This window comes from Falco naumanni, chromosome 10 (assembly GCF_017639655.2).
Source record: "Falco naumanni isolate bFalNau1 chromosome 10, bFalNau1.pat, whole genome shotgun sequence".
NCBI lineage: Eukaryota > Metazoa > Chordata > Aves > Falconiformes > Falconidae > Falco > Falco naumanni.
In genome coordinates this window covers 36,615,202-36,642,293 of record NC_054063.1, presented here as the reverse complement: position 1 = coordinate 36,642,293, position 27,092 = coordinate 36,615,202, and the positions used below count along the sequence as shown (strand labels likewise).

General features: G+C 39.3%; 1 protein-coding gene across 2 annotated transcripts in view; it reads left to right on the top strand.

Moving 5' to 3' along the window:
- Positions 1–26,599, top strand: part of LOC121094704 (ubiquinol-cytochrome-c reductase complex assembly factor 1) — a 46,810-nt gene extending 20,211 nt beyond the window's left edge. For both annotated transcript variants that reach the window (XM_040608674.1, XM_040608673.1), the window contains 4 exons: positions 2,650–2,758; positions 21,110–21,187; positions 22,594–22,707; positions 25,392–26,599. In XM_040608674.1, coding sequence (XP_040464608.1) covers positions 2,650–2,758; positions 21,110–21,187; positions 22,594–22,707; positions 25,392–25,526 — 436 coding nt within the window. In that variant the 3' untranslated portion in view covers positions 25,527–26,599. The remainder of the gene's footprint in view (positions 1–2,649; positions 2,759–21,109; positions 21,188–22,593; positions 22,708–25,391) is intronic.
- Positions 26,600–27,092: the final 493 nt, after the last annotated feature.

Below are 27,092 nucleotides of genomic sequence, written 5' to 3'. Positions count from 1 at the left end.
ATCTAAGATGGGTTGAGTTGATGCTCCTGTTCCTTTTCAGACATCTTTTCATATAATTTTCTTAACTTAAATACAGCATAAATTATCCAACCCAACCAATGTTAGGTAGACAGCTTTCTAAAGATAGTGTGGAATAATTTTGCTTTCATGGTTTGACGAAGATGAGTCAGTATTTGACTAAACTACAGGACAGATTCTGTAGTGAAACGATAAAATGTTTCACACTGTGTTGATCTAATGAGAAGGTTTATAGTCTTTAAAGAGCCTGTGTCTTTTAAACCTCAGACGGCAGGTGTAGTAACAAACTACCAAATTTTCAAATAAACTGCAAAATTCCATGATCTCACTCGTGGTGCTGCAGAACAGCTCTGTGACAGCACTATGCATCCAAACACAGAGCCGCCTTTTAGGCTTCGTGAGTAGCAGTTTTTACTCTGAGCACCACTGTAGTCCTGCTCATCAGTGACCAATTGTTAGTTGTTGGTCTGTGTGCTGCGCTCTCCTCCTGCTTCACCACCACTGAAGGCAAACTGGATAGGAACCAGTATTTATGCTCAGGAGTAGGTTTTCTTGCCAAGCCACTCTTGAGGTTCCCCCCCCCCCCCCCCCCCCCGAGCTTGCATATTCAGCAAGAGAAGCATAAAAATGGTTTTCTTAGCCCAAAATAGGGATACAGTAACTCTTACTAATTAACTTTTTTTACGCAGCTGAATTATGTAAATGCACAAGGTTTTTAAATTGGTGAAAGTAAGACACAAAAGTTTTAAGATCCTTGTGCATTTGTTTTGTGGAAGGATTGGGATCTGGACAGCTGTTCTCTGGGTTCTGAACCACTGTTGTAGCAGAAAGCTTTGTCATCTTTCTGCGACCAAAATAAGCATTCATTTCTTGATACTGCCTTAATTGTGTTGTTTGCTGGGTCAGTGGTGCTGTTGGACAGATAATGAGTTGTCACTGCCACAGCATAAAGTTTGGGAATCCTTACACAGCTCTGCTTCCTGAGACAGAAATTGCCACCATCTTCCCTCCGTTCCCTTTGCTGACTGTTGCCCCTCTCCTTCTCTACCTGCCTCTGCCCAGATTCTCTGTCACTCCACCCTTTGATCATTGGTCTACTTGTCATGCCTCAGTCTGTCTCTCGAGTCTTCTGACCTCATTCCACCTGGCTTGTGTTGGAGCCTGAGCTGTCTTGTATGGCTGGTGTCATTTTCAGAAACTCTCCATCTAGAAATCAGATTCTGGTCCATGGGCATTTCTTCTTTCAGTTTTGGTGTCTCAGTTGGATGGCCCTTGTATGGGACTCAAATCTATGGTTCTAATCAGAAAAAAGAATATAGAAGTAATGCAGTTTGTTACCTTCAGTTTGTTTTGTCTCTGTGACTCATTGCTACCAATTAGTTTTGCTTCTGAAAAATACCTTTCCTTTACTAATCAGTAGAGAAGATAGAATCCATCATAAAGATTGGCATCTCCTGAGGTCAGCTCACAGTCAGGCTTCAAGGGTTTATGATTGTCCCTGTTGAGCTGGCATTTACACATCACCAAATACTTTGAATGCTTATAGGGAGGCACAAATCTTACGTCCACTGAAGAAACGAATGGACAAAAAAAATAAAATTCTAATTTTTAACCCTTGTGGCACATTCACTGTTGTTCATATGCAGCTGCTTCAAAGTGGCCTCCGGCAGCTCTGCTCTGTTGTTTTTACATAAGCTGGAAGAATAATTTCCTGTGAGCAGTTTCCCATCTGTAGCACGTCTCTATGAAAAGCAGTAACGTGTTTGAGCATCACCTCGTCTACAGTAACTCAGTCAGTCATGGACAGGCGCTTCTGACTCGTAACACAGCAGCAGAGCTGATTAGTGAGGTAGAGAAGGTGGGACTGGTGATGGGACTCAGCTTAGTGAAGAATTAGCCTGTATTTCAGTTCATGCTGTTTACAGATCTTGTAAAAGAGGCAAAATAAAATTTTTGTTCTGATGATTTATTTTTTAGACAGAACAGCAGCAATGACGTTCAAGTGGCTTCAGTGCTTTAAAAAAACCCTCAACCTGGTACTCTCATTAAGATCCCACAGTGAACTTACAAACTTGTGAGTTCTTCTAGCAAGTACTGTGTGTAGGGGATTTTCTGAGTGGTTGGACGTGTATCCAAAGACCCACATAGCTGAAATAATTTAGGACATTGCTAATGCGAATTTGGGTGAAGTCTGTAACTTGCCTAAGCTTTCACAGCTTGGCTACCTCGGACTTTTACAGCACTTCAGTATGCCATGCTGAGTTACAGCTAGCTTGTAGCCTAGGATTAGACAAGAGATTTGTTCCTGCTCCAAAGGGTGATATGTTCTTAAGGCTCAGGAATCTAGGTTGCAGTACTGTTTAACTAGATTACAGTACTGTCAGCCAGAATAGCTGTCACTCTTCTATAGCTGGACTGGCCAAAATATCATAGATACTGCTTTTGAGTACAGAATAGAAAAGTTTGTGATAGTTTATTTAAAAAATAAGTTAAAGTCTTTGTGGGGTTTTTTTCTGATCACAAGAATACATACTGTGAGGAGAATCTTAAATGAGCTGAAATATATTTAATTTACTCTTTACATTTGAAGAAAAACTAGAAGCTATGAATTTGATGTTTATTTTTTTGCAGGATGTGTCTGGTACGATTGAAGCAGGAGGGTCGCACAGGCAAATACATGTGTCGCTATATAGTTCACTGTATGTGGGAGGATGTTGAACAGCGTGGTAAGGTGATGGGGGTAAGTCATCTTTGGTGTTGATAATGATGATTTGTATCTTTCAGTGATTTTATAACTTTGCATATCTTAGAATGACTAAGAATCAACCTGTAGCTGCTTGTTTATTTCTTTATTAGCTTAAGCTGGTACATATACCTCTTACTCCTGACCATTTGTTCCTGCAGTTGTACTGTCTGTTGTATTGAGCCACTCACCTCATTTCTGAAATTGCACCATAGCCTGGATGAAGATACTGATTTGTCTGAAAGTAATTAGTTTGCCATATGGTTTGCCATGTGATTGCAGAAGTGGATGCTGCTGTAACAGAATGGGAATTTGTGGGTAGGAATAAGCAGGTGGTAATTTCTGGCTTTTAAGTCTGTAAGTGCGTTTCTCCAGCCTTCTGTTGGTGATAGCCTTCAGAGAAGGCAGTGCAGAAGTAGTGGAAGTAGGAGGTAGTTTTCATAACCCCAGTATCACAGTGGTGACAGGAGACTTGATACACTTGAGGATGCCTGTGTTCAAGGAACTTCTATTGGGAGAATAGGGCTGGGGAAGTTTGCCTGTGTTGTAAAAAAAAGAAAAGAATTGTTCAGTGATTAAACAGAGGTTCGCCTGTGATTAAAATAAATTAGACTGTTAGAGAAGTGACATTTTTTGTACAGCAATAGTGGCATATTGTCAAGTCTTAGTTGTCAGCAGTATTTGGAGAGGCTGCTAGGGTATTCTTACTGGTGAACAAACAAGGGGAATTAATCAGTGGGTTAGCATTTAGTATGTGATCACATTAGTAATTCAAGAGGCTTCTCTCTGATATTTTTGTTTTGTATGTGGCTTTAGAAAGTGTTGATTCTGGTGTAACTTCAGTTATTCCATCAGCAATGGTGGGTTTTTTCCCTAGCTGCTGGGAATTTCATAGCTTTACTGTGTTACAGCTTGCTTTTAAAGACAAGTCACCCTCTTAATTTTAGAATCACAGAATAATGAATCTTAATCTTAGAATCATTTAGGTTGGAGAAGACCTTTAAGATCATAAAGTCCAGCCATAAACCTAACACTGCCAAGTCCACAGCTAAACCATGTCCCTAAGCACCACATCTAGATGTCTTTTAAATACCTCCAGGGATGGTGACTCAACCACTTCCCTGGACAGCCTGTTCCAGTGCTTGATAACCCTTTCAGTGAAGAAATTTTTCATAATTTTGGGTTAAAAGTAAATTTGGGCATCTTATAATTTCTTGCTACGTTAATGTGCTTATATAAATTCCAGTATGGGAATCTCCATTTCCTGGTCAGATGCCATAAGGCAGTCAAGTGTGAGTGAGCCTAGACAAATTAGATGATAGTATCAGAGAAGAAGATTGAATGAAGTAGCTTCTGCATTTTTGTCCTTATCCAGTGCCTTACGTCAGTGGTTGATTCTACTTTCTGCAGGCACAGGAGACAGCTCAGACCTTTATTCTGGGTGTAAATTTAAGGCTGCTCTTCTTGAAAAGCAAAAAAAACCAAAACCCAACAAGAACAAAAACCCCAAACAAAACCCCACAAAAAACCATACACACAAAAAAAACCCTAACAAAAACAAAACAAACAAAAAACCCCCAAATAAACACCATTACCTCCCAAAGCCCCCCAGAATCTCTTCAGATATCTCTTGATTCAGTCTCTGCACAGAGAGAGTGCTGCTTTGGAACAAAATTATTTCTCTGTTCCTTTTGACCCTAATTTTGCCTTATATGAACTAACCTCAAATGCCATCTTGTAGCTGTCCTTGCAGGATTGGAAGCAGCAGCGAACAGCAAAGGGAAGCAAAGCTAGCTGTTTGCTACCCTTACAATTATGCAGAACTCAAAAGCATAGCATGGTGTAAGTTAGACCTGTACTGAGATCTTTTTTTCAGTGAACTTTAAGAGGATAAAAACCCCAGTGTTTATAGTCGGTTCTTTGTAAAGGGAAACATGGGGTTTCCATTTCTGCAAACTAAATTATTCCCGGGCTCCCCAAAATTCCCCAGAGTGTAAAAAAAACCTCACCAGTGTCCTTATGCTTTTGTCCAGTCTGGAGTCTCAGGTGTTAATACATGCATATTATAATGGTATGGTTGCTGTATGATGTAACTGTAAGGAGGTCTTAAGTTGCTTGAATGCCATTCATTCTCTGCCTTAGCAGGTTAGGCATCTTTTCAGTTTGAATTTAAATTTCATAATCTTTGTTTGTAATAATGATCATGCAACGTAATAATGAGTATGCTTAGCTTGCAATAATATGATTCCTATAATATACTTTTGACTGTAACCTAGTGTTAACGTAGCTTTTATGTGGCAATAGCTGATGCTTAAATGAAGTATGTACACATTTAAAAGCTTGATCTCGAAAACAGTTACATCTGTGTGTATATTTAACATAGTTTAGCTGCACAGAGGCCCACTGATTTTAATGAGACTCCTTCTGAGAGAACGTGAACTTTTGAGGTAACTGCTAACTAGACTAGGCACCAAGGGTGTGTAAGAAAGCATAGTGAGCTCTCCTAGATTGTAAACTTGGAGATTAGGACTGCTCTCTTCCCCATAGTGTTTGTGAAAGCATAAGGTTTTCATAATATTTTAGTGATTTTTTTTTTTCTTTCATCTTTTAATTATTCCTAGTGTTTCAGTCATTATTTTGTCAAGGTGTATGAACTTTATTTAGCGTCTTCTGCTAGTATTTATTGTATGTTAGATGAAAACAATTTCTGCATTGGTGTCTGAAGAGATTAGCTATTCCCTTGTTCCTTATTGCTTTATTTTCCTTCCTCGGTGCTAGTGATGCTAGCTTAATGTACCACTTCACGCATGCCCCTGCATGGGCAGTTTCTGTTTATTCCATGCTCTTCACTTACTTGACATAGATGTGATGGAACTCTTTTTCTCACATCTCACCTTTAGCAATTACAAGGAGTCTTAAGAGTTTTAAGTGATAAGTAAAGGGCAGTTACCATAAGTGTTAGGTTCTACTTACTGTCTTGATGTGTTTATCCCTAATAGTTCTTTAAAAAGGAGGCTGAGGTAATGACAAAGGGCTTATGAGCTGATCGAGGAGTATGTGTAACAGCTATTTCCGTCCAATGCTTTCAAATTTCAGAAGCTGAGCCTTTCTCAGAAGTAAGTTAAGTGAACAGAAACTTTCCTGAATACTTTTAGGGCACTAAAGTTATCATCTGCATAGCTCCTAGGAGGCTAGGAATTTTTTCCCCCTGCTTTTTCTCTCATGCAGGGTATCAAAGGTCAATATTTAACTCCGATCAGTACATTCCTGTATTATGGTATAAGTGACAGAGCACGTGTATGAAATTGCTAGTTGGATGCAATTAGTTTAACTTGTTGACAGACAGAGCTGTAGTTCTTCTACTCATTTCCATATCTAGCAACAATTCCAACACTTGATGCAGAATATGGATACTATATTCCTGAACTGATATTGATGGTTTATTAAAATATGCCATCTGCCTTTGAATATGCAAGTTCATTGAAGCTGAGAGAATGTGAGGCATTTTAACTACTAATTTACATCAGCTCCCAGCTCCAAATGGAGTTTGTATTCTTTCAAAACCTGGTTGTTAAAACTGCTGAGATCTAAATCTCAGCTACAAAGTTTTGGGACCTGTTAGCCTGAGCTCCTTCAGCACTCCCTGAATGTCGGCAAGAGTCAGAAACCAAAACTTGACACAGCTGTAAAAACACACAGAGAGCTTGTGGCCTCAGCAAATTCTACTGGTGCAGGCATATTTCAGATATAAATTTTACTCTGCTGTCCCTAGTACTAATGAAGTCAGTTTCTTTTGGTGGGTTTGCAGCCAGGTGTGTCCAGTTCTGTGGCTAACCAGTGCTCTTTACTTAATTTTTCCACTAGTGACATTTCTATCAAACTTTAAAAACAAACAGAAAAATTGGCTTGATGCAATGGCTCAAAGTGTTAATAGTAACATTAGGCTGGGTAAAAGACTTCCTTTCGATCGTACTTTGCCAGAGATCTCCACCTTGTGGCTTGCAGTGAGTAGATTTATGCAAACTGGCAGCTGCCTAATCAGTTTGTAAGGGGAATTCACTCAGTACTAGAAATTGCTGCTATTTGTTTTCCTAACAGAGTTCTTTAGTAACCTGAATATTAACCTTACTGATCTGAATGTTCTGTTTTAGTAACTGTGTGTATATAAAAGCAGTTGATACAAGTTTTCAGTGTATTTTAATACTCTTAGATGAAGCTGCAGAATTGATCAGAAGGACTTGTAGATGCTGGAGTTCCATGGAATGGGATTTCAGCTGATAAACAGACAATAGATATGAGGTTACAAAAAACCCCACACAAACACCACCCACCACCCACCCCCACCCCCCAAAAAAAAAACCAAACCAACACACCTTGAACAAAACCCAAACAAACAACAAACTGCCATCAAAAAAAATGTACAGCCCTTACCTGCTTTGCGCCAAGAACTCCATACTAATACTTCTGGGTGCAAATCACATGTTTTCTTACAAAGATCAATCAGGCTTCATTCAGATACCTGTAAATTGTTGTAGGCTCATTTTAGCAGTTAGTCTTGCGCGGTGTGGTGGCGTTCTGCTTCTGAAATGAGTAAGTAGGGTTTTTTCAGTGCAAAACAACGTTTCATAACCATACATGTTCTGAAAGCTGCAAAAGAGATAAGAATAGGGCTTAAGATAAGGAGGGTCTGTCAAGCCCGGTGTGCCAAATGTGTTTTAATTTATCTTAATCTCACTTTCCTGTTTTCCCACCAGACCACTTAGACCCCTGCCCCCTTTTTTCCAGGAACACATCTAGGTGTCTTTTGAATTCATTTATTGGCTCTGCTGTGCATAGCACAATACAGTCTTTGTTACACTTTTAGCTAGAGCTGTTTATATACAGTGACCCATAATTTGCTCTCAGTTACGTTGGTGTACATCTGAAGTAATGCCATCAGAATCAATAACGTGGTTCACATCACTGTAACTGAGAGCAGAATTAAGCTCTGTGAACTTGAATGCCATTTTCTGTCTTGATACTATTTTCACAGCGAGAAGACTTCAGATGATTAAAAATACCATTTTACCTTACAGTAACTACAAAACCTCCTAAACTTGATATAATTTGAGTTTGTTATTTGTATTGTGAAGAACAAAAAGTCTGATGTTTCTAACCAAAGACTCAGAAATCATGGTCACAGTGAGACAAGTAAGATTCTAGAATTGCTTTAGATGAGAGGATAGGGTGTAAAATTGATAGAATTTTTTTAAATGGAGCTTGATCTTTGTGTGAACTATTGCAGTTGATTCACTTGCAGTGGGAGCTACTGTACTCGAATACGCAGGGGGTCCTTTTCAGGCCCGTCTCTCAGATCTGGTGGGAAGTGGTGGACTCAGTTTGGGATGCACAGAACAGAAGCTGCATTACCATGGGAGAACAGGATGTGAGCTGGGGCAGAAGGAAATAGCGTGCAGCATTCTGGCGGTGCAGTGGAGTGGGAAGTTGAATGGAGGAAGCGTACTCAAGTGAAATGTAGAGAAGGTAGCGATTTTGTTTGAGGAAATGGATTGGGATATGAGATGGAGGATAGTGTTTAGTATGGTTGAGAAAGGTTTTTGAAAACCTATAAAACTAGAGAGGAAAATATCTAGTTTCAGATGGTCTAGGTATATTTTGAAATGCGTAACTTTCCTAGGACATTTTAAGGACAGAAATGTTACCAGTTTTTAATGACTGTTTAGAAAACATGAGACATGAAATCTTACCAGTTTCTGGTGTTACCTTTTGTAAAAAAACAAACAACTTGCATTTGTTTAAAAAAACAAAACCATACTGAGATACAAAATTGGTGTGTGTGGTTTTTGTGCTTTTTTTAATAGGATAGGCGTTGGATACCATTGGATAATAGGATATCGGGCATTGTATATGTTTTAACTGAACTTAGAGTTGTAAGAATATCACAAAAGAAATAGTTTGTCAACCCTTGATCCTTTCTCAAAGAGCTCAAGAGTTCACAGCAAGTTTTCAGTATTTTGTCACTTCCTAAATGAATAATAGTATCAGGTATTGTTCCAGAGTAAATTTAGTAAATTTGATTCTGGAAATCTTAAATATGCAGAAAATGCATGTGTATAGAATGTTACCTGGAAAATATCTTGACTGTGGTGAGATCTGGAACAAACAGTATGCAGTGTGATGCAAATTTAGCTTTACCAGGTCATGGAGTTTTGAAATAGGGATCTCTTTCTCGTGTTGTTTTTAATGTAGTTGTTCTAGAACCAGTGTCTGTGGAATGAACGCACGTGGGTGTCAGAAATATAGGCACGTTTGGGGCATGCCAAAGATACCTGGTGTTGAAATCAAGTTATGATATATGCTTGGGTTCTTTTCAACTGGCCTGCCCTGTTTTTCTGTAGAGTCTGGCATAAAAAAATCAATTTAAATTTCCCAGATGTGTTGGATCTGGTTACTGTAAGGTAGTGTCCTTGGTCTGTTTTGTGCCTCCCTCTGGTGCCTGCAAGAAGTACACTGGAAGCTGCTTTGTAGCACCTTTTCTAGAAATACCTTTCTCATTATTCCTCACTTTCTGCACCAGTGGGACTCACATGCCAAAATCGATTTTACCATGCAGTGCTCGTAGGTGTTAAGTGCTGCCCTGTGTTTCTCAGACTCTCCAGAACGGAGTGTAGTTGCCAAAATTCAAATGTTGAGCAATGCAGTTACTGCTCACCACAACTGCGTAATTTTTATTTTGATAGCGTAGAGATGATTGAAACAGGAAAATGATCCTTACAGAACCTGCCAGTCTCCAGGCTCAGCAGAATGGGTAACACTATGTTGTCACTGTTGCCTGGCTCCTGCCAGTGCTTTGTGTATCACTTGTGATGCAGTTTGTGATTTGCCTGTGGTCAGTGCAGGGTTAAGTAGCACGTCGTTATGTGACTCTTGGACATTTAAAGACCACTACCTCTTCTAAATAAGAATAATCAAATGAGCCATTGAGAGGTTCTGTGGTTTTCCCAATATGTTTTGATCTTACTGTTGCTTGTGCTTTTTGCTGCCAGTAGAATATCACTAATATCTTATGCTTCCTCTTCAGGAAGGAATAACTAACTTTTCCTTACGTTTGTGCTGCCCGCCTGTCTTGAAGGACAATACCATAAGTATCAGTTAGGGTTCCGATATGGTGCAGGGGTGCTGCAAGGGTTTGAGGCAGTGCCTTCCCTTCCCCTTGCACAACTTGTTTTTGTGTCTCTGGCAGACTCAACAGCACCCGTGTGTTGTGGCTTTGATTAAAACAGTATGCAGTGGTTGTTGGCTCTCCCAGCTCACAAATTACTACTGCCACCTTCTGCAGTGTCTCTGGCTGTTCCCTTCCTCCTGTATCAGGAGGCCCTGGTGGCAGTTATCAGATGGTGTTTGGTAACTGCTGCTGACAAGGAGAGGTCAGTTGGTTTTCTGTACGCATCGAGCTTCCACTAAATGCTTCCAAATGCTAATTCTGGCTAAACTAAGGAGTGGTTGAAGTGCTTTATTTTGTACAAATTCTGGACTTTTCTTCAGGGGGCACAAATGGCGCATATGAGGTCTGTTTGGTACTCTTCATTTGGGATCTCTTCATTAAGCCTTATTTTGGAGAAGGATTAGTAACTTTTATTACTTTGTTTCTGAGAGCAAAATGTGAGTGCAGCTTTACAGACTACAGTGAGTGCTTCCAAGAGGGAGAGGCACAGTATGTGAGAGAAACTCTTTCTGTTTTCTCTTTGACAGCAATTGCATTCAGGCTAATAGGATCTTCATCAAGCTTATATCTGTACAACTGTGGTAATTAATCTTACTCTCTCTGTCATGCTAACCAGTTAGAAGAGCATCGTCCTGTTCTCTGGGTTGCCTTCCTTGCTTGTCGCTTTTGTTTTGTCAGGTGTGGTGAAAGTTTACTTCCCTATTGGTTGCTGTGCTCTGTGGTGTGCTGACTATTACTGTTTTCATGTATGCCCAATTTTGGCATTTACATAAGCAATTACTTAAGGTCTTAATTCATCGCACCCATTCTGAATGGTTTTTTCCCCCTCCTTGTCCTTGGTCATTTTTCTGTTGCCCTAATGCCTGAACTCACTGGAGCTTGTATCTGATGCCTTTCTCAGGGTATGCACCTGTTTCCACCTTTCCCCCCTCTGTCAGTATGTCACATAGTTATCCCTTCCTACTTCCTATCTTGTAGAGATATTAGTTTATCTATCTACCTTTTTTGTTAATTCTTTTTGTTTCCTTGCAGGACCCCTTTGTATGTGTCAGGCTGGCACCACCACCTCTCTCCCTTCTCTTGTGTTCCTTCATGTTTAACTAATCCTCTTACAACCATTAGTGCCAATTGTGCCGGCTCTCCATCCACGGCATGCTGCTTCACTGCTACATGGTCATGTGCTGCCTTTATTCAACATGCTTATCCAGGAGTTTCATGTTGCAAAGGCCCACAGTGGGAGCTCAGGATCTGTCCTCTTGTCTGCTTGCTTCAAACCCACCCTTGCAAGTTGAAGCATCTTCATGACTGCTTCTCTCAACTCCAGATTTGCCTTTTCTTCTCCAGTTATTTTATTTCTTTTTCTGAACACTTGCTTTCCCATCCTAAATCCTAGTTGTGTATTTGCCATCATCAGCACTTTCCTCCACTAGTATGCTTGTGCCTCATCTCTTTCTCTCTCTGACCTAGACGTCACTCGTGTCTTCCAAAAACTGGTGCAATGATAATCTCCCTGGCTTGTTGCTCGCTGTGGCATTACATCTCCTGACTGTCTCCACTAGGGGTGGGGTTTTTTTTTGTTTCAGTAACCTGTAGTATGTACTGGGGAGTGGGTTGTCCATCTGCCAGCACTGGCAGTCTGGATCAGCTTCTCCTGCGGGCAGCTCTATGCCACTGTAATTGTTGAGCTCCTTCGAAGGCCAGTCTTAAATTCTGCTGCAGACATAATGTCTTTATGTTTACAATGCACAGACCACAGTGCCTTGTAGCCTGGCTAGGTAAGTGGGTTGCAAATGTTTGTATTTTCCTGTTCGAACTTTGTTTATTTTGTTACTTTGTTTATTTTGTTACTTTGTTTTCTTGACTTCTCTGGCCCATTTTATCCATTGATAAAACTGGCAGCTCTATGAAGCCCTTATTTTTGACTGCTTTTGGTAACAGCTCCCACAGTAGAATAAATGATAATCATCAGCAAGTGCAAATGCAATACATTCAATAATTCCAATGTTTGCTTTCATGCTTGCGTGCTTCTTTGATTTCTTTTGCTACTTTAGCATAAGCAGTGGCATATGATACATTTGTACCTGTCTAGGCAAACTGATGTGTGTGTTGTTTATTTTTTCTATTCTGGTTTGGGAATCTCAGTAGCTTCTTTCTAGTCCTTTTTCTGTCCTCAGTTATTGTGTCTTCGTCTTCTGTTTCTGGTCATACACAGCACTTCTTGTATCTCTGTTGATGTTAACTGGATATTACGCTTCTGTAAGGACTTGGATATTGTTATGTCCATATGCAAAGGGCAGGAAAGAATGCAAAGGTTAAAAGATTTGACCAACATACCACCATGTCTGATCTTAGAGATCTCTATTTGTTGCTAGCAAAACGTACATCATGTTGATTTTCAAGTTAGTCAGATAGTCTTGGGGCCACAAGAATGACTGCACATGAAAAGTGAGATTCAGCTAGTGGTGTGGATGTCATGGATGGAAGATGGGTCAATAAAATCTTGGTGTGTGTGAAATGAGCCACAGTGATTGGAATTGATTTTCAGATGGCTTGGGCACGGATTCCATAACTCCAAATATATTTGGTAGGTAACAGAAGGCTGGCAGGCCTGTGAATGACCAGTGCTTCTAGGGGGTGTCACCTGAACTGTATAGTCATTTGACTTGTTCATGCTAAAAAGCACTAGCAATTCCTTCTATTTGTGGATGCTATTTGAAGACTTAATTGTTTAGACATGAGGAAATGGCAGAGACCCTGTAATTGATGGAAGTCCATGGCAAAAGCCCCTGAAGACAGAGCTATGTACTGAGGAGCTTGAAAATAATGTTTCATTGAAAGCATCCTAAATTTGCCCATTTGCATTTCCTTTTTTATTATGTACTTGCAAGGGGGAAGATGGCCCCTATGTAAGTTTAATCTGTGTTATTCAGGAAACTGTGTAAAGAAATTCTTGGCTTCTTGAAATCCTTGCCCATGTTTTTAGGATCTTCTGGAAGTTTATTCACAGCAGCATCAAGTCTGAATGAAGTACAGAAGATGGAAAACTCACAGTATCTTACCATGCAGCTTTTTCATGGTTCGCTTTCCTCCTTTGCCTTTTACTTGAGGGCAGAACTAGGGTAGAGAAATAATTTTTGTTCGCTTCTGAAAGGTTACAGTAATAAAGAAACTCTTGTTAACATCAGAGTATATGGCAGGCAGGAGTTTTCACAGTCTGGCATTGTTTATTTTACCAGCAATTTGGAACCTTCTGCACTCTTAAAATATTGGCAAGAAAATATTTAGCTGTTAACTATTCTGTGGCATGTGTGTGTTTGAAGCCCTGGGGAGGAGGAGTGCTTGGGGAAATTGGGTTTTTCTCAGCTTATTATTGAAACCAGAAGGTGCAGAATATTGGTAGAAGGTGAAAGCAATGTGACTTCAAATTAGAATTTTACCCAAATGTAAAACTGATGGGAGAATGTCAAACGGGTCACGTATAAACAGGGCTGTGCTGGGAAATAGTGGGAAGTCTGATGGAGCAAATGCAAATAAGCCACTCTGCTAGGCACTACAAAAATTAATTTGGAAGTGAGATAGTAAGAGTGAGTATTTGCATTTGTTCTGTCCTCAATCACTGGATAAAGGTTGTAGCAGTACTAGGTGTCAGCATCGAGAATTAGTCTTGCTGATTGCTTACTAATTGCATGAACTCTTGCAATTGTCACTCAATTTTTAAATGAAATAAACTCTCCACAAAAAAAGTTTAGGAGAGATGTGACTTGCTGTTCCTACCTGATAGAAACTTCTTCTGGTCCCAAATTCTTGGCGGAAGAATGGGGGTTTTAAATTATTTTTTCCCCTAGGAGAAGATCTATTTGGTGTGAGCAGCATCATTCTTGCTCTTATTTCTACATAAAGTGTAGCCTCTTCCCGTGAGGTTACTATGGTAAAGGTAGCAATATTTTTTTAATTGCACTAGCATACTCCAGGTGAAATTCCTATCAACAAAGTGACCTGATGACTGGCATCCAGGATCATCTAATGGGCTGTGGCTGTCTTGCTGCAAGTCAGGGCTGGAAGAGGTGCACAGACATAAGAGATAGCAGTCAATATCTGCAAAGATAAGCCACAAATAAACAAAACTGAACATACTCAGAAGTTACTCTTCTAATGTCAGGTGAAGATCCAGTATACTATTTCTAGCAATGACCAGAGATATTTGGGGAAAAAGTGTAAGAAACTGAATTGTGTATCGGTATTTCTTCAGTACGTTCTCTTGGCATTAACTAATGAGTAATATGAGAGTTGCGTGGGGACGATCACATTTAGTATCTACTAACAGAAATCCTCTGTGGATGTGAAGTCCCTTTTTTACCCTTATATATTTTTTGCTCTTTAATGTCCTGTGGCAATGACTTCTGCCATGTAACTGTGTTGCATGAGAAAGTACTTCTATTTTTGAAGCATTATTTGTTCATTTCGTCAGCTTTTCTACATCTTTTTTATAAGAAACAGTGAACAGTAATTTCTTGTTTACTTGCTCAATATCACTCATGATCCTACTTCTCCATCATCTTCCTCCTCATTTCTTCCTGAATATAACTAGTGTTTTCTCATGTGTCTAACCACCTTAGTCTTTTCTGTGTGTCTTCTAGTTTTTAGATTTGTTCTGAGATTAAACGGTAATAAATATGTGCATCATTTTATATGTGGGCACACTATGGCTTTATGGCCGAATAGGGTTCCTCTTTTGTTCTGTATTCCTTTCCTAAGTCCTCACATTTATTTGTCTTTTTCTTCAATATTGAATTGCTGAGCTGGATTTTTTTGAGGTTTATCCACAAAATCTCTTTATTTCTGGAATTGTAGCTGCTAAACGTATACACATGGTTATATAAACTTTATGTGGTTTGTTGTTTGGTTCTTTTAAACACCTACTGCTAGTTCCTTTATCAGCACTGCATGTTACTGGTCATTCTCTGTGATTGTTGTTTCCATTTATTATTGTATTTTCTACTAATTTGTACTTACCTGGTTCTGCTGAAATACTTTTCAATATGGATGCCACCTTTCATGGCTCTGCAGTCCTGTTAAATGTTATTTTGTTTAGTACACTATGATCCCAGGGATTTTGTTGCTCTTGACTTCTATTAAGTTATCTTAAGTCTTTTTCTACGGGCAGATCGTATCACATGGAATATGATGGACTCTCAGAATCCTGAGTGCTGCAAGAAGGTGGTGGAGCAATCTGTATTCACTGTCTCATCCAGTGGAAAAACTCGGTCACCAGATGAAACTAGTAGAAGCTAGTTTCAGAAGAAACAAACAGGAGGTGGTGGTTCTCCTTATGGGTAGTAGGCCAGCGTACTTCTTGCTGGAGCGTGCTGTGGGTGCAGAAAGTTTACCAGACAAGTTGCTTGACATAGAGACCTGTTGAAGGTTGCCATATAAACAAACATCAAGGACTGAGAACTGGCCTGAGCTGAAGTTGGTTGGGAGAGTACTTGGAGGAAGCATATATGAGATTTGTAGCCTTTTTACTTTTCTCAGTGTATCTAGCTACTGTTAAGGCAAGACATGCTGTTAAGTGGGCTCTTGGTCACATCCAGTGCAGTGTTTCTTGTGTCTTACACCCTCTGACTGTTACTGAGGTCTGGCTCAGTAAAGAGATTGAGTTTTACATGACCTAAGTGCTAATGGTGAATATCTACTTTATTTGCCTTTACTGCTGTCTTCTCCCAGTGTTTCTTTTGAACTTGGTTATGTAACTTCCTTTCCATTTATCAGACTGAATTCTTGATCCTGGTTTTGGTATGTTCAGAAACATGTTCATGATCAGTTTTGGGCAAGTAATTTTTTAAAAGAGGCATTACAGGAAAAACCTTCTACAGCCGCTCACCCTCACAGAAAATCAGCAACTTGACAGAGCCCAGGGATTTGACCTCTTTTCCCTGACCCCTCTTTTGGGAGGTTGTCAATGAGCTCTGCCAGCCACAAACTACAGAGAAAAAGGAATTTGGGACAAGCCACAGTACAATCCTGACTGTATTAAATATATGGGGATCTGCTCTGCATCTTCAGCTGTTACAATGGCAGAATTTCTGAATTGATAGACTGCAAGACAGAAACATATACCTCATTTTCTTGATAGGAGACAGCTAGGGGTGACCTTCTATTTTCGTTGAAATATGTAAATAATGTCTTGAAATAAACATGCTCTAAGGAGTGTTATTGATGACTATGCAATTGTTACAAAGGTAGCAGAGCATGCAAAAGTCTCTTAACATTAACATGTTTTCATGGATTGAAGATTTTGGCAGGAACTGGTTCTGATGAAGTCTGGCATTCAGCTTTTGTCCAGGTTACTACAGTGTCGAAGTAGTTTGTCAGTGAACATTGAAGAAGGCTTTAAAGACTGTTCTGTGAAGCTCTTTATCTACTGAGTCAGGTTACAAAATTACTTAATTTTATTCAGAAAATTAGAGAATTTATCAAAAAAGTTAGTATTTTAAGCTATATGGGAACTCACAGCTGTAGCTAATTATAAGCCAGTAAGCTTGTTTGTAGAGAAAGTAACAGTGATTAATAAAAGACTCAAAAAATCAAGATTGGAAAAATAATTTCTGCAATATCTTTGTCATTTCGCAACTATGTGAGATTGCCTGAAGGAACTGGCCTTTTTGGCTACTTGCTACAGAGATATTTTTAATCTGTTTTATTCATTTAATCATTTTGATCCTAGCTACAGTCTCAGTCATTTTCATAATTACTGTCCTACGAGTAATAGTTATGTTATTGGAGGAAATAAGAGCCGTTTGCAGGTTTTCCCATTTAATGCCATGTGTGTTTATTAAAAGGGCAGCAAACACTTAAAAAGCTCATATATAACTATATGCAGTTATATATTATTTGTAACTAATGTAAACCATATATTACAAGTCATTCTTTCCAAATGCAGCTTGGGAGAAAGTGCATAAAAAAGCCTAAATATTTGAGGAGTGACAATTTTTATCATGAAAGATTTGTGCTGTTATCTCCTTCAGGACCTTCTGTCAATATTGAATGTTCCAGTAATCAATGGGAGTTGACTGATGTTTATAGCAGTGTGGCTAACAGAAGTCCCCAGAGTAGACTCGGTACAAGAGAATCTACAGCTCTAGAGTAGGCTCTACAACAAAAGTCTGCGCGTACCTGTGTAACTTCTTTTGCACAAGAGATGGATTAATTTTTACTGTATCAATATAAAACATTACTTTGCTATGACAACTTTGACCACTCCAGGAGTGTGCTGATGATGTAGTATATCCGTCCACCTAGTGTAAACATTGCCTTAAAGAGCCTAATCTTAGTTTGAAAAAATGACTGTGCTGACACATCTACTGTGTACAGGTACAGGACCTAATACATTGTACAGAAGAGGCTTTTTATTCTAGCAGGAATGGTAGAACGATGGGGTGGAAACTTAAGCCAGAAAATTAAAATATGAAATGAGATACACATGTTCAACTGTGAGGGTGATATGCTTTAGCCAAACACAACTTACTGAGCTTAATACAGAGGGAACTCAGTGAAATGTAATGGTCTGTGATACGCAGAGGGTCAGGTTCTATGATCTAATCATTTCTTCTGGCTGAAATCTCTTCATAAAAAAATCTAGCTCAACCATAACTTATGGCCTAAAGAGAGGAATTGCTGCATGAAATTCAATGACTAGTGCTTGTACAAGGTGCGGTTAGAAGTGTCCTTTCTGGCTTTATAGTCTATGGATGGATTAATGTGTTGAAGTAGCTTAAGGGTGCAACACGTGCTGGCAAAAGCTGTAGCAGAAAGAGACTCCTGTTAAAGTGCTCTCAAATAGTGCAGCCCGTGGACATCACAGCTGTGTCTACTCTAGCCTTTAGTGTGGCCTGACAGGGACACACATGTGGAGTTAAACAGTTGATGATCCAGCATCCCTGCTTTGCAGGGGTGATCTTTACACTGTGCTGGTTCTAGCCCGACCCTGTAGGCTGAATGCTTCGTAGCAGGTAGGGAGCATGTTAGAGCACATTTTCCAGTTTGTGCGCACTGACACTTCTCTGCAGTGTCAGCCAAAGCATGACAAAGTGGAGATGAGGAGGAGATTCTATGAAAGAATGTTCTCAGTCCAACAAAGGACATTAATACGGACTAATCCTATAACAGCTTTTGCTTTAAAAACTGTGCCCATACGTAAGATACTTTCGTACATACTGAGCACATACAGTAAAGCAGTGTGCTCTTACTTTCCTAGGAATTATGTTAGAATTCAAAACCTTACATGAGACTTGATATTACAAATTGTCTGATATAGCAGTAAGCCTCACCAGGTGGCTGTTGAATTATGTATATTGAAGTCCTCGAGACTGAAGATTAGGTTTCTTACTGCAATATAGTAACACAAATGCAGTAGTTGTATGCTGTAGTTGTCTTGCAGGCAGAACGTTGGGGTCATGGAGTCTTTCAATGAAAAATTGTGACATGTAGCAGGAAGATACATTAGCTCTACATTTCCTTTTTTTAAAGGTTTTGTAAATGTGAGAGATGTACCAAAACTGTATTCCTTGTTTTGAACTAAGATAGCTGTGTGTGTCAATTGAGGCAATGGTTTTTAAATTTATTCTGGTGACAGCTCTGCAGTGGGTTGTTCCAAAAAAGGCAAAGGGGCCAAGTCCCTAGAAGAGCTCCAGATGTTACTGATTTTTTCCTTGTTATTAATAATTGCTCACTTGGAGTTGTCTAACAGTTTTTCTTCATAATAACAAAGTGTGGAAGAGTCAGCAGAATCATGACCAGCCAGATCATGAAACTTGCCAGTGGTGAGAACATGTACAAGTTTAAAAAGAGGAAGCACTTCCAACAAATGCTGATATACTCATTTTTCTTGTTTTATAAAGAAGGAATTTTTTTCCTACAATGTTTGTACTTAACCAGTGTTGGTTGTATTCTTCAGAAACTGCAATATTCTTTTAAATGTAATTTTATTGCCTAAGATACAGCTCCATCCCCAAAGTCATATTTTATATTTTAAACTGTTTGTCTTTTAAGATGTATTTATTGCTGTGTTTGTTTAACTTGGTTATCTCCTTCATCAATCTATTTCTTGCTAACTTAAAGCTGCTGCTCTTTGTTTTTAGTATAGAAAGCTGCTTCCCTGGGGAAGTATAGTCCAGGACTTGTCTCTGTAATGGGACTATTTGTTTTCTTTGCCCCTTGCAGTTGCCTGCTGTAACATTTGTAGTATGTGTTAAGTAATCCTTGAGGTAACATTTTTATTATGTCATAAAAAGTGCGTGGCAAATATATAATAACTCATGGAATTTGTTTGTTTAAAATGGAAGGATAATTTATTGAGTGTGTTACATGAGACCTGCTCCCCCTTATTAGAGCTGTAGAAGTGCAGCTTATTTAGAAGTACGTTCTATTGAGAAAAACCACGATCTCTGACATGCATAGAAAGTTTGAGCATGGTTGGGTAGAAATGACATCATAGTTTATGTACTCAGTAAAAATTTAATTAAGTCATTACAGAAGTTGCAGTCATCATTTAACCCTCTGATTTCTTATGTTTAGTTCTTTTTTTAAACATTCAGTAATAACCAGTCTCCAAATCTTGATAGCCTATAAAATATCTGCATGAATTTTAATAGTTTATATTAATGGAAAAATATGAGTAACTGACATAAAAGGAATTTTCCTTGTATTTGCACTATATGCATTTCTATAAAAATCAACAGATGAAAAAAGATAGTGGTTTAATGGAAGACTGTTTGAACTGGGGATTCACTAGTGTGGCAAAAACTAATTAACAGCTTGATAGAAAAGCTGTTGCATAATTGCCAAGGTGAGTACTCTTAAGGATAGTAAGAAAGTATTTAGGACGTGGTTCACACTGTCGTGTGATAAGCTGTATGTCAAAGACAGCAGTGCGTATTCCGTAGTAGAACTGATACCCTACCCTGCATTCCTGCTTGCAGTTTCCTTTTTTGTAAAACCTGTGTCCAAGATGCAGTCTCATACATAAATGTTCTGCTAGTATGGAATTAGGAAGATAATTATCCTTGTCATCTATATTTACATTGGATGTGAGATCTGTGAAAAAAGAAATGCTTAGTACATCTTAGATCTCTCATGAGAGTCGATACAAAGAAGCAGCTTTACCAATTGAAGTGTAGCTTAGCCCTCAGGAGAACTGTTTATTAAATCATTTTGTTGATAGAAGTAAAAAGTACAGGCAAAAGGAATAGGTGTTTTGGATGAGGGAGATGCACACGAGGTATTTCAGCCATCACTCTAGAGCTAGCAGTTGATCTCTTCTGATCTGTCTTAAGCTCACGTGGGATAAGTTCTGCAAGCCGATGGGTGGCTTAGGCCAAACCAGCAAATACTTAAGCAACTGTTAAATTTAGTTGAAAGTTAGTGTGGAACTTGGACCAAGTCACACTTACAACATAGGGGGAATTAGTTGGATCATCACAAATAATGAAAGAAATTTAGTCATAGCCAAAAACTAGTATGTCTGAGCTTCTAGTGAGATGCTGTGGAAACAGAATCCACGTGATTCCTGAATGAGAAAGTCCGTACTGACAAGTAAGCGAGGAGTAGTGGCAAGGATGGTGCCTATGTCTTTAGCGTTCCAGTATCTTTACTGTAATAGCATGTCTAGCTCTGGAGTCCATACTTCAGAAAAAATGTTGAAAAAACTGAATTTCTAAAACACCTGTGTGAATGAATCAAGGTCCAGAAAATCTGCTTAACAGTTAAAATACAGAGGAGTCTTCGTTATCTTAGCCTGTGCTGCCACTGAAAGGATAGCCTTGCTTTCACTCTTTTCCCCGGCTGCATTTTTTCCTCTGCTCGTGTAGCTGGATGTCAGCGTGGTTGGCTGAGGATTTTTCTGCCACTCATATGTTCTGAGCAGCACTGACTTGCATTTGTGTACAAAATTAACAGAGCTGCATTGCATGTTGTTCTAGAATGCCTAACATCGTTAGAGCCAAATCTTAACCTGTGTGGGCCAAGGCACTGCTGCTGCTTTGCCTCCTCAGAGTGAAACTGATAGTATTTTCTCATCACCTCCTCTTTAAAGCCTATGCAGATGGTTTTTCTGGTTTCTTTTTTAGGTTAATTCTGTTGTTCTAAAGGAAGATTTAAGAAGTATGGTAGAAAATTTCTATGCAGCTCTATTTGGATATGATGAGGTAAGAAGGGTGTTTTCAGAGAATTTGCAAGAACAAGTATACCATCTAATTCATTAACACAGAATATGCCAGATGAGTAAAATGTTTGCTGTACATGTCTTTGGAGAAATGTTATGTTACAGAAGCAGGCTTCTTAGTCATTGCCATCATCTTATTCCTTGAGTTAAAGTACTTCTAATAAACACGAAAGCACACAGCATATTGATTTAAATGATGGGACATGGAAGGAGGGATAGCCTTTGTACTGCTGCTCCGTCACTGTTTGACCTTCAATAAATCATTTCCTCCCTTTGAATCCCTTTGCACACAGCTGTAGTTCGAAAGCAAAGAGAGTATTTATAGAAAATACCAAATAATATGGGGAGACAAAGGTACCACTGTGCACAAGTGTCTGTAGGGCTTTCAAGAAGAAAATACAATTACATCATCTCTTTTAATAGTTATTTTTTTGCTCTAGTGGGTGTTGCTCTTCAACTGCTCTTCTTATTCACACAGTGGGACTATTTTTTGCACAGTGATTTGCATTATTAATATCTTTTAAATTTAAACTTCTTAGAATTGTGGACAGTGTTATGCATGCAGGTCTTTAATCTAGCTTTAAGTATAGCCAGGATGTGTCTGCTTGTGTGTCTGTCTGTTTATTTTTCTTTTCTCTTTTTGTTGACACTCTTTTGGAAACAAAATATCTAGTTAAATTAAAGACAAATGTTGACATTTTTATTTTTAACTGAGTATTTTAAAGTCCTCTCTTGCTTTTGGCAAATGTGTCAGCAGAAGAAGGGAGTTATGAGACTCTGCTAGTAACACCACATAATAAAAGACAATAAAAGTGGGAGAGAATTTAGACAAAAAGCACTCATGGATGTGTTTTTTTGTATAAGCCAAATTTAATATTAGATGTAACTGGAAAAATCTAAATAGTTCTTGACGAGTTCTCTCTCATTCAGAATGAAAAATGAAAAAGCAAAGGAAAATAGCAAAGTCCTGACTATTTTCTGCAATGTTGTATTAAATATCCTGTAATTTTTCTATTCCAAGTGTCATGGGCTTCACACAATTCTGTGAGGTGGTGCTGTCTTCTCTGTAAGGCCAAAATTTTTGTGGCAAAGATTTCATAATGTAGAAACGCAGTTATCAGCTCCTGCATTAGGAATTCCCTGATCCAGTTGTTTTCCAAATTAACTTGCCAGAATATTTGTTACGGGCTGCTCTGTAAATTAAATTAAGACCAGCGTTGTTTTTGCATTCTGGGAAAGAGTGGTGTTGATACCTTTTCACGTACACAGTTTGTAACAGCTGTGTGCTCTGAGACAGCTAATATTGTCAGTTGCCAAGTAGTGATGTGGTTGTCTTGTGTTCAGACCCTCATCATGTGCAGTTTTTAATCCCCATTTTACTTCCTTTAGGGAATCTTGTCTGATGATCGTGTTCTGGCAGCAGCTCTTTGGAGAAACCTTTTTAACAGGAACTGTGAGGACCCTCGGCATCTAGAGTTACTCGTAGAATACGTGCGCAAACAGGTATGCTGCAGTTTGTGGTGTGGCTTCTCTTTATTCTGTTATTTAAAATATTAAATATTTATTGCTTGCACACCATATAGCTCAGTTCTCCTCATAAATATAACTGATTTTTATATTCAGTGATTATTTTTAAGGAGAAAAGGGTAAAAATATAAAAACAGGCTGATACTTATTGCAGATTGATGAAAAATGGCTGCAGAGAAATTCATGGAGTATTGAAAGCGATCGTGCTCATCTTTTTCTGGACCTATGCTATGGAGGGGCTTGACAAAATGGGCTACAACTTGTTGTAGAATTACAATTGATGTTGCAGAGTTGGGATCCTCTTCATAATGAAGTAGCATGCAGAGCTTGAAAGTCTCCTGATGATCTTTGTGGGAAAATTAAAAAAAGGTTACGTTTTCCAGAATTTTTTCTGTTTTGGTTATTAACTGGAGAAAACGATACTAAGTAGTGTTTGTCCTCTCAACTCTTAGGAGATTTGTGAACCCGATTTCTAGGAAACGTTGGTAGGATATAGTGGGTATCAAAGATTTAAAAAGGAGCAAGAGAGGTTCTGGAGGAGCGTAGGCTGTTGGATAGGGAACTGAAGACCAGAACCTCCACAACAGCATTCTCTGTAATGTTTCCAATACTGTATTCAGGACCAGATAGAGATTTGGAGAGACGGTATTTCAGAGTGTGGTCTGAAAAATGGTATGGGAAGCAAATGGCTGAACTTTATAGGAGTCTGAGGATGCTTTTGGAATGCCAAGGGGCTTCTCAGGAGGGACAGGCTTAATTTAATGCTTAAGGTTGCTGATACTTAACTTCAGTGAGTCTGTAGGAAAGTTTAAAACTGAAGATTGGCAGGGAGCAAACGCATATAAAATGTAATTTGTGACAATTTGCTGCCAAGTGGGGAATTTGTTGCACTTGTGTAGTTCAAGCAAAGGATAGGACAGAAGCTATTAGCAGTTGTAATAGGAAGCAGTGATCACACAGATAAATGTGGCACACTGGGGGAGAATGAGCACAGCCTCTGAAGACAAGTCATTCCTGTAGACAACTCTAAAGTGGTGCACTTGAGGAAAAATATTTCCAGCTTTGCATATATATTGATGAGCTCTAAACTGTCTGTCACCACACAGGAATGAGTCCTTGAGATTATAATTGTATTATTGAAATGTCAGCTCAGCACTCTGTAGTGTTTTAAAAAAGTAAATCAAATGCTCAGAACTACTAAGGAGGGAATAGAGAGTAAAGTATTGTCAAGCCACTTTTCAAATTCGTGGTACTCTTGTGTTCTTGAATTACATGTGTGGTTCGGGTTCCAGCCATCAAGAAAGATAAAAACCAAATGGAAGAAGGCTCAGAGGAGAGCAGTAGGGGTGACATGAAACAGCTTTATTACTATCAGTGAGTAGGATCCTCTGTCTGAAAAACAGCTGAGAAAGAATATGAGACAGCTCTTGGGAAATCTTGAAGGCAAAAGGAAAGTGAGCAAGGAAAGGTGGTTCACTGGTACCGGGATGTGGGGACATAAAGTTGCTACAGATTGTTTGGGATGCTACAGTTGCCCTTGGCTTCCAAAGCTACTGGCAAGGTTTACGGAAGGGAAGTCTGTCCAGGGATATTAAATCCACAACAACCACTTCAGGTTCAAACCTCCTGAACTAACAAATTCTGAGAGGGAGGGAAAATAAACAAGGAAAATAACATTGTATGCATGTGTTGTACTTAACTCCTGGGGCATCTGCTTTGTTCACTGTCAGAAACAGGATGTTGTGCTTAGGTGGCTCCGCGGCCCTTGGTGTATCCCTTTCTTGGTTGAGAAACTCCTTGTCCAGTTATCTTTGTTTCCAGTAAGCATTGTGCATGAGGTCTTTCCCACAACTTCTTGCTAATCCTGTCTTTAACAGTAGCTATTAGTGGATGCCAGAGAAGAATATAGTAACAGGGCAGGCAAATGTACTGTGTCTTTGGTCAACTCTCCTTGCAATCTGCGTTCACAGACTTACCTGAGCCAGAGATGGTGTTTCTCACTGTTAGTGACTCTTGATGGACTTTCCCTCCTCCACCACATTTACAGTGTCCTGTGGCAGCAAGCTAACACTGTGTTGTGTGACAAGAGTTGGTTGGGTTTTTTGCTTTCATTGTACCTTAAAACTTAATTTGATCCCAAGAATTTCTTGTATTGTGAGAATGAGTGTTCATTCCACGTTCATCTCCTCCAGCTCATGTGCTTTTGTATTATAAATCTCAGGTGTTCCTTGCTGGTCAGGCTTTTTTTCTATAGTGAGAAGCCTTGGTCTATGTGAAACCACTTTTGAGAGCAGTCCGTGTAGATGATGGTACTAGCAGTGTGTCATCTGAATTAACTGCTGAGAAGATAAAATGACTCATGTTAGCTTTGCTGGCTCTTCTTTGTCCTGTTGCCAAACATTCAGAGGAAGCATGAGCTAAGGTGTTAGTAGAAGACCTTACGAAGTTAACTCCAGTGGATCTGCAGATACTTATCTCCTAGCCTTTCCATGACGCTTCAGCAGTCCTAAATTATCTTTTTAGGTCTACCGCATACAAAGAGAGAAGTGTGTTCAAATCTTCCTGTTCTGCTTACTTTCCGGAACGCAACGTGTTTGGGTAGCTCTTGAGAAACTTGAGTAGGTGATGGGACAGCTTGCACTAATGTCCTGTCCTTGCAGGTGCAGCACTTGGATGCACTGAGCGGGGAGGACCTGCTGCTGACGGGCGAAGTGAGCTGGCGGCCACTCGTGGAGAGCAATGCCCGCAGCATCCTCAAGCCCCTTTCCCCTGTTTACAACGATGAAGGACTCTGAGAGCGCCGGAGCTGACGTGTCTGTCAGTCTGTCAGATCATCTTGGGAAGCATGCCTGAAATTGAACTGGGCTGAGGCTGTGGGTCAGAAAGGAAAATCTGCTGCTGGAAAGAAAATACTTAATTAGATGTCCTGTCTGTGGTGCCTCAGTAGTAGCAAATTGGACAGCCATACTCTTTTGAATATTCACTTGCAAATAAACGCTAGTTGGTTGGAGAACCTCTGTCCTTTTTATGGCACTGAGTGGTCCTTGCTGACAAATTGAAAGACCTGCCTTCTGTCTTTAGGAAACCGGGTATTTTACCATGACTTAGTTATCTCAAGAAGACATTTCTGTCCTTTGCCTCATTTGGAGAGCTGCTACCTAGTGACACAACAGTGTTCCTCTGCTCACTGAATGGTTGTGAAGGCAAATCTGAGTTTTGCATATTAGATGTTAATGTATTTTAAAAGCTTGATATCAAGATGTAATGGTCTATTTTTGCTGTAGTGGTGTTAAGAATTGCTTTAAAAGATTCTAAAGGGTTTTCTGTGAAAATCCGTTTTAGGAACTCTCTGCTTTGTTGCACAAGGATAGGAGGATGCATAGAATAACGCACAGTCCCCAGTAATGCTCTACGAGTCTAGCCAATTTAATGAGAATAAAGTCCAAAATGTGGCTAGGCTGTCATTAAAGCTGCCTCAGAGTACTTGGTATTTCAGTCTGCCTTGCTGGTATTTCCATATTCTTTTTAGAGTTGTGGTTTAAGAATTTCTTCATGAAAAGAACATTCCTGGTTCTGTCCATGGCTCTTAATGGGACAGGACTATGCTGTCCTCCATCCCCCAAAGCAGTGGTCCAGGGCTTTTTAACAAGACCTGTCAACCCCAGTGAAAACTTTATATGGCTGTGCAGGCAAATTACGCCAACATAGTAATTACAGGAGCAAGAGCTCCACTGATTAAATCAGCAGAGGCTGAGGTGTACTACGTAGGTGGATGGTTCGCCAGGCTATTTCCAGGTCAGTGAAAAAACAGTTTTAATTTCTCTCCTGTCTAAAATCTTACTCAATAATAAATGTCAGTCTGGGTAAATGTGATGTGTATGTGTTTTCTGTGCCACTTGTGCTTTTGATAAGAATTAAGCACTATAATATCGGGACTTATTCCTAATGAAACTATTAAATAAAAGTCAAAGGTGATAATCCTTAACTTGTGACATTAATCCTTAATTTTTGAATCCTTAATCTGGTTAAAGTGAGACTGTGCCTGGCTGTGACTATTCTTCCTTCTGAAGTTGTTCTCTTCATATTGTGTGTTTTGGGAAATATTTGACATCCTTCTCTATGTAAAGAGCAGTGGGATGCAGAATATAGGCTCCCAAACACTGGCTTGCATTTTTTTCCCCCAGTCTTCTCTTAGGGAGCCTTCTGTGTATAAAAAAGGCATTTTGTTATTTTTTTTCCAAGGCGAACTTCCTCAGTTTAACTTGTTATAAAATGAGTCATGTAAAGAAACCCTCTATGTGTGAGGTGTATCCCTTCTCTGTGAAAACATTACAGACCAAACAACTTGCTTGCAGTTTATT